This window comes from Pecten maximus, chromosome 12 (assembly GCF_902652985.1).
Source record: "Pecten maximus chromosome 12, xPecMax1.1, whole genome shotgun sequence".
Lineage (NCBI taxonomy): Eukaryota > Metazoa > Mollusca > Bivalvia > Pectinida > Pectinidae > Pecten > Pecten maximus.
The window spans coordinates 6,008,770-6,021,367 of NC_047026.1; the positions used below are offsets into that span (position 1 = coordinate 6,008,770).

Below are 12,598 nucleotides of genomic sequence, written 5' to 3' on the forward strand. Positions count from 1 at the left end.
TTTATAGGTAAATGGCTGGTATAAAGATAGTTGGTTGCCAAAATACTAATAAATTTTAATGATTTAATCAGATATTTTGAAAAGAAATACAAGGAACCTAAACTTGCTGGCTTTTATTTCCTCCAAGAGGATTCTTTCCAAGAATATGTTTCACTGACAAGCTTTTTTTCTCCTTTTTTTCTTTTTTGACACATACGTAGAAGTGGTTGCGAGATATTGTTTTTTCTTGTCCGTCCGTCCGTCGGTTTGTTTGTTTGTTCGCGATTTATCGTCCTCACTACTGTCAGGATCATGTGACGGGTTTCTATGGGGACACTAACAGTCAGGGTCTTATGTGAACGAGGATCTCGGAGGATAGCATAACTTAAAAAGCCAGGTAGCTGGTATTGGCAGTTTCACTTGTATGAACGAGCGTGGTAAGAGTTTAATTGACTTTATTTCTTTATTTCATAAACAGCACCGGTCGAACTGGTCCAAATAAAACGGAAACGGCCGTGGCCGTAAGGTTATGTGATACCAATCCAAGTCTGGTTCCCTGACCCTCTATCCGTTTCCGTTGGACTACAATATACCTATATTGTAGTCCAACGGAAACGGAAACAAGGGTCAAGGAACTAAACTAATACCAATCCATCAATCGGAACCCCTCGCTATTTTCTACGAAACCTACGTTCGCAGACGGAGGAGAGGTGTTCCGATTGACCAATCCATAAGAAAGGTTCATAATCGGAGTTTGTAAATGGAGGTGGGTACACTAATGATCCGGTTCATATGAGGACGGGTCTAGGGAGGGGACCCACAGCTAGAGTTTAGGAATGGGGAACATCAGATCCCTTCAGACATATCTCTATTTCTAGTACGCTTATGTAGTCATTATGTGTTACCTATGCTGAAGGCATGACGGAGAATAATTGTTTTACGGATGTGAAGCAAAGAAAAATTGTATAAGTATGTATTACTGTTGTTAAGCATGGGATACGTACAAGAAGTGGAATAATCCGTCTATCAATCTTCTTGAATAAAAGTTTTACGATATCAGCTTTTTTATCGTTGTAAGGTAGTTTTTCGAAGCCATTTTACAGTTAAATTGATAGAAAATAAAGTCATAGGAATAACTATGTAAAACTTATAAAAGGTTCTCGAGCTTATAATGTATCTGAAGTTATACAATGAGGTAAATGTGTATCGTCACATTGAATAGGTTACGTATACGAAATAGTATCATATACGTGTATATTCAGTCCTAACTACTCAATGTAAATAAATAGTAAAGAGAAAAAAATGGTTACTTATACGAACGAAATATTGCCATATAACTATTTGTTCAGTGATAACTGCTCTGTGTAAATATACAGTAAAAATAAAAAAAAAATAAATAAAAATTGTCCTCCCCGGCGGGGAATTGAACCCCGGTCTCCCGCGTGACAGGCGGGGATACTTACCACTATACTACCGAGGACGATATCAAAGTGGTGAAAAATTTTGTATATGGTCTCATTGCCCGAAAAACAATCACGTACTGACACATTGATCACGATTTATCTCTTAAATATAAATAGCGCATTTATATCACATTTATATTTCTGATTTTCGCAAACTATGAGATTCTCACCAATTAATTTTGAAATAAGTTGATTAGCTCTTACAGAAACGAAGAGAGATAACTCTCGCCAGACACTGAGCACAAGTTTTGGAAGAAAATTGTACTTCACGAGTTATGCCCCTTGGTCAGCACAGGGTATTTCTTCGTCGAAACAAATTACTTGGTGTCAGCGATTTTCCAGTTGCACAATACAGTTTTACCACATCAATGCGCACATTCTTGATATCAATTTCGGAAAGCTTATTTCCAGAGTTTGATGATGTCATTGATGTCAGCAATGACATCATCAAAAGAAATTATGACAGTTTTTGAGATGAGATAAATATATATATATATATATATATGAATATATGTTCTCTCAAATACAATTGACAGTTTGTAATTATCTTGTCTAGATAAAAAAGATAATAGACTTGCAAAGTGGGGACATGTTTTTTTGGAACACCCTGTATAACACAGTCAAAATCGTTAAAATGTATCAGATGGAACATTATTATCGACAGAAATCAACGACTACACACAATGTTTCGCCTTCCTGCGTTTTAAGCATATGAAATTTTAAGCAGAAAATTTCTGTTTTTTTTTGTTTGTTTTTTTTTTTAAAACAAAAAAAAATTGATTTAAAAAACAACAACAAAACAAAACAATCTAACAAACCTCCATGTTGATAAAGTGACAGTGTAGAAGCACATGTATCTATTTTCGAAGTGTCAATATCAACAGATATATTATGACATGATTTAGGTTAAGGGGGACGTAACCCCATTCCGGATATTTTGTTGTTTTATTTCGTTTGTTTTGCGATAAGTCCGGATACGATTACCGGCAACTGTTTAATCATAACTGCTTTTGAGAGGACGGATTTAATGGCGATGCCCGGAAATATGTTATCGTGAGTCGTGTCATCTTTTAACAACTATTCCTCAAACCTCGACATTACAATTGAAAAAGCAATTAGAAAAGTTCACAATATTACTCGTACTCATCAAAATATGAAAGTTTACCCGTAAATTGAGAATAAAGTACATATAAACTTTTACATTGTTTTCCAATTTTATTATAAAATGATTGCATGTCAATTGAATAGGCAATAAAGATATCGAAATCTAGGTTTTTACTCCCAAGACATACTATAGAATTAAAATTCGCACAAATCAATAGCGTGCGATGAGATGTGTGTCCATACTACAACGCAGACACTGATGCTCTTTGAGAAACTGAGCTAAACTCAAAGCTTTAAAGTCTAGATTCCCAGCATCCGAAATGTCACTGGACCATGAATTCTGTGTAATGTTCTTTAGATGAAGAATATCAAATAATGTGATCTAAAAATATATGTTATGTTTTATTAAAATTGGACATACTTTTTGAGCAACCAAACCCTTAAAGTGAAACGTTGCCGTTTAATACCAAAGTCTCGCATTTTCGTGGTATGCGAGGAAAATAGCGGTGAAATGTATTCCGAAGAGAACAATTTACAGTGAAGTTTCCCCAAGAGAACAATTTACAGTTAAGTTTCCCAAGAGAACAATTTACAGTGAAGTTTCCCCAAGAGAACAGTTTACAGTGAAGTTTCCCCAAGAGAACAGTTTACAGTGAAGTTTCCCAAGAGAACAATTTACAGTTAAGTTTCCCAAGAGAACAATTTACAGTTAAGTTTCCCAAGAGAACAATTTACAGTTAAGTTTCCCAAGAGAACAATTTACAGTTAAGTTTCCCAAGAGAACAATTTACAGTTAAGTTTCCCAAGAGAACAATTTACAGTTAAGTTTCCCAAGAGAACAATTTACAGTTAAGTTTCCCAAGAGAACAATTTACAGTGAAGTTTCCCCAAGAGAACAGTTTACAGTGAAGTTTCCCCAAGAGAACAGTTTACAGTGAAGTTTCCCAAGAGAACAATTTACAGTGAAGTTTCCCAAGAGAACAATTTACAGTTAAGTTTCCCAAGAGAACAATTTACAGTTAAGTTTCCCAAGAGAACAATTTACAGTTAAGTTTCCCAAGAGAACAGTTTACAGTTAAGTTATTTCAGTTTCATGTTTGTAGTTCAGAAAAGTATCGAGATATAGTGCTAGATATTTCTTTATTCTTCCAGGCGCATGCGTGTGTTAACAGTCATGCTTCATTTCTTGTTAAAAATATTTCTTTATTCTTCCAGGCGCATGTATGTGCTAACAGTCATGCTCCATTGCTTGTTAAAAATATTTCTTTATTCTTCCAGGCGCATGGGGCCGCGGTGGCCGAGTGGTTAAGGTGTCCCGACACTTTAACACTAGCCCTCCACCTCTGGGTTGCGAGTTCGAACGAGTTCGAAACCTGGGGCAGTGCGTAGGACAGGCGTTGTTCTCGGGTACTCCGGTCCAAACGAGTCTTAAATGACCTGGCTTTTGATGATGGTGACAGCGAAGAGCAAGGGTACGTAATTTTTGCACAGTACGTAAATTCGCACACAAGACGATTTTTTGTATACTGCGTTTTCCCTCCAAGTGGTCGAGGACTGTGCTTTTTTGTTAATATAGTGACGGATGCCAGATTTTCGTCGAACTTTTGCCATATCAGATATATCTTTTCAGATTAACTTCGTTTTGAAAACAAATTTTAACTGATACGACTCTCTTCCGATAAAATGGATACCGAATGATTAAATATTTTATTGAAAATAATTCCATTTGTTGATTGGGATGTGAATTGGTGAATATTCAGGGAAATATCATTTGATCAGAATATGATAAAAACTGAATACAAATCCACCAAGTATAACTAATAATAGCGTTGACCTGCAGACACCCCGCCATTTTAGCCGCCTTGTTTACATTACCTCCGAAGGGATGGCGGTAATTTGACACTTTCCAATTAATTTTTTTTTTGAAGATTTTTTTAATCAAGGTATTGGGCTTAACCTTAGTTTAGGATGTAGTTTTGTCTATAAAATGACTGAAAACTATTTTTACCAACAATATTAAAGAAGTTAGATGGGTGTGCGAAATTACGTTCTTCTTCAAACCAAGAAATAAACATAAGTTAACAACAGCTCCCATGCGCAGTGATACGTGTCCGCATATCCGGTTACACACTTGTATGTTACGAAGCATTTGTACATCTAACAATGTGAGGTATTCTCAATTTGAAATTGATTTGATGGAAATATATCTAAATATATGCAACTTAGTTACAGTGTATAATTAACAAGAACAGAAAGGTTGAAATATAACATCAAACTAAACTTCCGAAATATTTTTAATAACTCTTTGAACGTAACTGCTAGATAGCCTTATATATACAGTACAGGTAAAAATCACAGGTAACCTTGGGTACTGCCCAGTACATGTATGGGGTTTTTGCTGTTCATTACCTCTTAGGGTGTAGTGCACTACTAGTGTACCTGTAGTTTAAATGTAGTGCACTACGAGTTTAAACGTACTAGTGCATTATGAGTAAAGGTTAGCTTACACTCAACTGTACCGAAAGTGTGCGAAATCAAGTACCCCTACTCTAGTCGTCGAAACGTCAAACTCTTAAATATCATATTGGCTGTGTATATGATTTCTATCATATTTTCATTAGCATCCTGAAGGAAATGTTCCAGAAAGTCTGTTAATAATCTTTATTTAAAGACGATAGTATTAGAATAGACAATGTTTATTAAATACTTGCATAGGACCTACAATGGAATTTAGATTAGAAAACTAGTTTGTTGTGGACTATAAATGATTTACATGTCAATCTTTGTCGATTTACTCGGTAATCATATCTGACCGTGTTATACAGGGTGTTCCAAAAACATGTCCCGACTTAACTTCATTTTAAAAACAATGAAACATTTAGTATTGAAATATGAAAAATATTAGATCAAAGAGTGAAATCATAGAATTTTATTTGTGTGCTATTTCAATAAAGCTTTCAAAATTTCAAGTAACATTGCAAAACTAGTGCAAAGTTCAAAAATGTCATTTGACGTCAATTTTACCACTAATGCAACATGCAATGTCATTTTATGCTACTCTTTGGTCCCCCAGACATGTGTTTTTTGCTCAAATTTGGAAACAATACCAAATATCTCTTTTTTTTTTTTATAAAGGTTTAATATCAGGCTGTTTCTTCGTCGAAACAAATTACTTAGTGTCAGCGATTTTCCAGTTGCACAATACAGTTTTACCACATCAATGCGCACATTCTTGATATCAATTTCGAAAAGCTTATTTCCAGAGTTTGATGATGTCATTGATGTCAGCAATGACATCATCAAAAGAAGTTATGACGGTTTTTGAGATGAGATATATATATATATATATATATATATATATGAATATATGTTCTCTCAAATACAATTGACAGTTTGTAATTATCTTGTCTAGATAAAAAAGATAATAGACTTGCAAAGTGGGGACATGTTTTTTTTTTGGAACACCCTGTATAACACACAGTCAAAATCGTTAAAATGTATCAGATGGAACATTATTATCGACAGAAATCAACGGCTACACACAATGTTTCGCCTTCCTGCTTTTTAAGCATATTAAATTTTAAGCAGAAAATTTCTGTTTGTTTTTTTTTCAAAAAAAAAAAAAAACCAACAAAAAAACAAAAAAAAAGAAAAAAATTAAAAAAACAACAACAAAACAAAACAATCTAACAAACCTCCATGTTGATAAAGTGACAGTGTAGAAGCACATGTATCTATTTTCGAAGTGTCAATATCAACAGATATATTATGACATGATTTAGGTTAAGGGGGACGTAACCCCATTCCGGATATTTTGTTTTTTTATTTCGTTTGTTTTGCGATAAGTCCGGATACGATTACCGGCAACTGTTTAATCATAACTGCTTTTGAGAGAACGGATTTAATGGCGATGACCGGAAATATGTTATCGTGAGTGGCGTCATCTTTTAACAACTATTCCTCAAACCTCGACATTACAATTGAAAAAGCAATTAGAAAAGTTCACAATATTACTCGTACTCATCAAAATATGAAAGTTTACCCGTAAATTGAGAATAAAGTACATATAAACTTTTACATTGTTTTCCAATTTTATTATAAAATGATTGCATGTCAATTGAATAGGCAATAAAGATATCGAAATCTAGGTTTTTACTCCCAAGACATACTATAGAATTAAAATTCGCAAAAAATCAATAGCGTGTGATGAGATGTGTGTCCATACTACAACGCAGACACTGATGCTCTTTGAGAAACTGAGCTAATTTGGTTTGGTTTGGTTTATTTTGTTTAACGTCCTATTAACAGCTGAGGTCATTTAAGGAGGCCTCCCGTGCGTGCGACATACATGCGTGTGTTCAGTGCGTATGTGTGTTTTGGTAGGCTGCGGTATGTTCGTGTTAAGTCTCCTTGTGATAGGCCGGAACTTTTGCAGATTTATAGTGCTACCTCACTGAAGCATACTGCCGAAGACACCCAGCAGAAAGTTAAACTCAAAGCTTTAAAGTCCAGATTCCCAGCATCCGAAATGTCACTGGACCATGAATTCTGTATAATGTTCTGTAGATGAAGAATATCAAATAATGTGATCTAAAAATATTAGTTATGTTTTATTAAAATTGGACATACTTTTTGAGCAACCAAACCCTTAAAGTGAAACGTTGCCGTTTAATACCAAAGTCTCGCATTTTCGTGGTATGCGAGGAAAATAGCGGTGAAATGTATTCCGAAGAGAACAGTTTACAGTGAAGTTTCCCAAGAGAACAGTTTACAGTTGGTTATTTCAGTTTCATGTTTGTCGTTCAGAAAAGTATCGAGATATAGTGCTAGATATTTCTTTATTCTTCCAGGCGCATGCGTGTGTTAACAGTCATGCTTCATTTCTTGTTAAAAATATTTCTTTATTCTTCCAGGCGCATGTACGTACAGTCATGCTCCATTGCTTGTTAAAAATATTTCTTTATTCTTCCAGGCGCATGCGTGTGTTAACAGTCATGCTTCATTGCTTGTTAAAAATATTTCTTTATTCTTCCAGGCGCATGTGTGTGTTAACAGTCATGCTTCATTGCTTGTTAAAAATATTTCTTTATTCTTCCAGGCGCATGTGTGTGTTAACTTGCAATCGCAATCAGAAAGACGCTCCATCATAATCACTTGAATGCTTGGATGCGTTCGGATGTTGACCGACATGCTACGATTTCTGGCAATTTTCATGAGAAACAGTCGAAAACACTTAATTTACGTTTAAATAGAGTCAGTTAACAACAAATAATTATTGCTTGTGAATATTTTGTTGTCGGAAAAGGTTTAGATATTTCCGCCATACTGTAGAGAGTAATCGGCATCATTCACAACACGATGTCGAAGCATGACGGAAATTTCCGAAAATGGCCATTTTGCAAAACGGACTGTTAAAATGTACAGCGAACCACAATAAAAATACAGGAAAAAGAAATAAATTTGTTGTTTTGAACGTAAATAGAAAGATTGAAAATTAACGTTAACTGTCATAAGCGATAAGTCCCATTCAACCATTTTCCAATTCTCCGCGCTAGCGTTCGCCATATTGAATGTCAGCATGAAAGTTAAAACAACATATTTCAATAATGAAAGAAGGAAGTTTGAAGTTTTGGTGTTATCAGCTGTGAATTGGTCTGAGTATTATCTATCTTAGTACCAATACTCTCCGCCAGGGCCGCGAAGACAAATGTAGTAAAGCAAGGGACCCTGAGATTGATCGTCATATCCCCAGAAAGACGTTGTTAATGAAGAACTGTTTTTCTACCACAATAGGTTGGTGCTATTCAACACCAATGGCTTTAAATAATCATTGCAACGGTTGAATAACATTCAGTTTATACCACACGTGAAAAACTCTATGCGTTTTGATTGGTCGACACGGTGACCTTTGACCGGGCCTTTTTTTTAATCACATGTTTCAAAGCAATTTGATTGGCTAATACTTGAAGGCCGCTTTACAACGTCCTGGAAATGATAACGCACAAGCAATAGTTTGCAGTCGTTTTAATATATTCTTGAAAATATATAATATATTTTTATCAATTTATTGCTGTGAAAGAATAACCTACTGATTATTTTGTTATGATTTGTAATAAATTGTAATATATTTCCATACATTTCCGAATTTGTCAGTTTTGCATGTTAATTAGCGGCATTTCAAATTAGGTCATATCCTTACACCACACCTGATATTGTGAAAAGAACACAGGTTGACAAAAACAGGTCCATTCATTCTCAGAATAGGATTTCTATTGTGGTAGAAACAGGTCACACAAACTCGTGGTTGTTGCATATGATACTTCTTTCACTCTGGTGTTAGTTATTTTTAAAAAGTTACAAAAAACTTGTGTTTTTGTAACTTTTGAAAAATAACTAACTCGAGTGAAAGAAATACCATATACAACAACCACTCGTTATGTAACCCTCAATAAACATAATTGCTTGTAGCTGTTCTCTGCTCCATACCAATAATAATCAGTAAAATTCCATTTAATTACATAAGTTTCGCTCACATGATCCGTTGTGCAGTGGAGAAAAGAAAACACAAGTTAAGTCCTTTCTCGTTTAATCAACAGATGGATACATCATGAATATTTTTTTATAAAGACGTCATATATTACCTCATTACTCAACAGTTTATAGATTGCACAGACTACAGCTGTAAATACCGGAGGTAGAATACGAAGGCGAGCTAACAGTTTCTCAGTTTGTGTTCCTCAAGAAATCTTTGATAATAATACATTTTGTGCATGAAATCATTAGCTCAAAACTTCAAAAATACAACTTTCTTTTATCTCAAATTAACTTCGCTAGTCTATAACGGAACATGAAAACGTGCTATTCTATCAAAAATGTAAACATGTTGTTTTTTATCAATCTCTATCGACATGTCATGTGCTGTGAAACCGTTTTCAGTTTAATTAGTTCATATACGTTTAAAGGTCACTATCTGGATACAAGGACAGACCTGTTCTTATTGAGGAAGTCTGGTGGTTGATTTTGTAAAGCCCGTTTTGATTTTCCACATGACATCTATGAAACGATGGACCATTCCATCCACGGTCAGTGGGAACGACCCACATTGGTAGGAAAATATCCTCGTTTCTGAGTATGAAGCAATAATACCACACGATCATGCAAATTAAGTAATGGTCCTAAATTCCTTGAAATATTTACATAGCACTACCCAACCTTCTGGTGGGTAAATATCGCCATAATAACGGACACCTGGCGGATAAATACAAAACCGTATACAGCGCCCCCAGGCGGAAATATATTTCATACTGGTACAAAAACAGCGCCTCAATATCTCCGTCTCCACATAACGCTCCGTATCAACGCAGCTGAATGTCATTCTGACACTGCTCTTACTACATATACAAACAAATATATAACGCCCCTGACAGGAATAATGAAGCACTTTCCGTAGAAACATTCTGATATATACATCGCGGAAGTAGAACTATCTCTGTGGCTTTACACACTATTCAATATTCCAACTGAAATATACACCATGTTAACGAAGACAAAATTCACTCAGTAGTCAGGAGACTTGTTCCGTTATTTTCGTACTTTTTTTGCGATGCGGACATTTTATCAATCGAGGCACCTGGCAAAGTGATGGCAGGTGACCCACATATATAGCTGCCAAAGCCTACTACAGACGCGAAGTGAACAAGTCCATCATCATCGAAGTAATTCAACATTTCTATTATCGGTAACAGCGATCATCCATGACTTAAAGTGCAGTAGTAAAGTTATCTGGTTATAAGGCTCTCCGATGTGCTAGACGCTGTACTCAAGTTATCTGGCTATAAGGTCCCCGTGTCGCTAGACGCTGTACTCTAGAAGTGAAGCAAATCGACTTTGCTCTACATCATAACTTGCTACAAGAACAATTCGGGATGGGGCTTCCTGGTTAGGAACAAGCTCTACCTTGCCCTCCCATATACCGAGTTCATCCTGGTCAAGACGAGTCCAGTCCTGGTCAACCACTACCGCTACTGTGAAAGCCCTCGGAATCCGAACACGAAATGGGATCAGTTCGGTTTCTAACTTAGGCGAGATGGCAAGTGGCTCCCACATATAGCACCCCTCCTTCCAATAGCCGAACTGTTTCGGATAACGCACCACTGGGGATGATAGCTGTTTACAATGTATCAAGTAGTTAAAAAGACCCGGTATCTGCTGACTGTTGTCCTCGAAGAGGTTGCCATGGATACATAAAGCGAAGAACCCTTCCTGTGGGAGGAGCACACACAAACGAATTCCTTCACTTATGGACTGTATAAAGATGAATTCGGAACATTCTCGTTTAGTCTCAATCTCACTCATGCTCGAGGTGAAGCGCATTCCCTTTGTTGTATGGAACTCAATTTCGACGTAATTTCCATCCAGATGCATGATGGGATCTGGATGAGTGGCGGGAATGATCCCGTGTTTAACCAACATCGGTTGTTCCCCAAGGAAACCAGACGGAAGACGGGGTAATTGCATAGGTTTCACGTCTTCCTCACACACGACAAGGTATTGTGCCACGTGGCGCATCTTCTTCGAGTCTATATCTGGGTCTTTCGCATATATCTCGAACCCAAACTCACCACGTCCGGGAGCAGTGATGGAGAATTTAGTCTCGTTCCCCGTTGTGCGGTGAATAACGTATCCCTCAAAGTCAGTGGCGTCCTGGAACTGAACCAGCCTCGTCCTGTACTGCATAATCTTTGGCGTAGTTACGACCAGCGTAGCCTGGCCTCCCTGGGTAGGGATTACAGCGCTCGTGTGCTCGGTTAGCATGCCGAATAGATAGAAGGCTGATCCTGGTCCCCAGCTCTGGTAGGCGCACGGGGGGTAAGGCTTTGCCACAGGGGACAGCACCTCCTCCTGGACAATCTTGTACTCACACACTTGGGCGAACATGCTGTCTTTTTTCTCTGGTGAATCTTCTTTAGCATAAACGAAGAACGTATACGAACCTTTTTCCGGCAGTCGTAATCGGAAGGTTATAATACCTTCATGGGCTTCGAGCATACCGTACCGGTTGAGTTTTTGACCTTCACCCTCATCGTTTTTCACATTTGGATGGATACTGAAAGTGAAGTGGAATGGCGGGCAGTTGGTCGGGTACCGTAAAGTAATGGTTGTCTCCCTTTTGCTAGTAACTTGGTAGGTGTTATGACTGAGGATATCAAGACCTAGCAGGAAGAAATGAGGAGTCATCACGGGCATGTTTGAGAACTGCTCCATGGTAACCCGTGGATCTAGCAGCTGCCACTGCTGGTCGTCAGGGAAATGCGTGTAGATAAATCTAGAAGGAATTGTCAGGAAGAAATGGTCGTCCAGGCCATGCTGGATGTCTCCCGACGTTGTAAGGTTGCTGATGACTGGTCGTCTGGCAAACCGGATGTCGACAAAGAACCAATTACCGTCCACGTTGACAACGTTCCACGTGTGAAAGTTTGATCCCGGTCCACCCATGATCTGTCCGGGCTTGTAGTCTGTACCCTTAGCCTGGCCAGTCAAAACTCGGGAGGGGATCCCGCTGTACCTGAAAACAGAGAATATACGTATAGAAATCAACGACTTGATAATTACATTGTGATACATTTAATATGCATTGTGTTAAGTTAATTATAGTTGTGAATAAATCGCGAACAATCTTCTCAGTAATCGGTTCGTACCCTTACAACCCCAACCAAACAAACAATAGTCCAATCTAATTAAAATCTAGATGGTCATTCTCATTCTTCACGTTACATGAACATCTAACAACATCCTATGAGGTGTCACGTCGGGGTGACCTTTTGGATTAGCCAATCAAATGACCACTTCCAAAATCTTCGAAGTGAATTTTATATGTCCGAATTAGCATGACTAGAGTACATAGCTTGCATAATCTATCAATTTGTGTCAAGTCGTTTCGTCCCAGCAAGCATATAGCTACATGTATATACAGGCTGTACCGAAATGGTTTGCCTCAAATGCAAGCTGTTACGAAATGGTTTGCTTCGATAACATCGACAAATTGACAATTC

At 37.2% G+C, this 12,598-nt stretch overlaps 1 protein-coding gene and 1 non-coding gene across 5 annotated transcripts in view; both read right to left on the bottom strand.

Moving 5' to 3' along the window:
• Positions 1–1,387: 1,387 nt before the first annotated feature.
• Trnad-guc lies at positions 1,388–1,459 on the bottom strand. The gene has a single exon. It is a non-coding gene; the product is annotated as a tRNA-Asp (tRNA).
• Positions 1,460–9,115: 7,656 nt separating this feature from the next.
• The window catches only part of LOC117339403, a 37,048-nt gene continuing 33,565 nt past the window's right edge, over positions 9,116–12,598 (bottom strand). For all 4 annotated transcript variants that reach the window (XM_033900967.1, XM_033900969.1, XM_033900970.1 and 1 more), the window contains exon 10: positions 9,116–12,111. In XM_033900967.1, the coding sequence (XP_033756858.1) occupies positions 10,398–12,111 (1,714 nt within the window). In that variant the 3' untranslated portion in view covers positions 9,116–10,397. The remainder of the gene's footprint in view (positions 12,112–12,598) is intronic.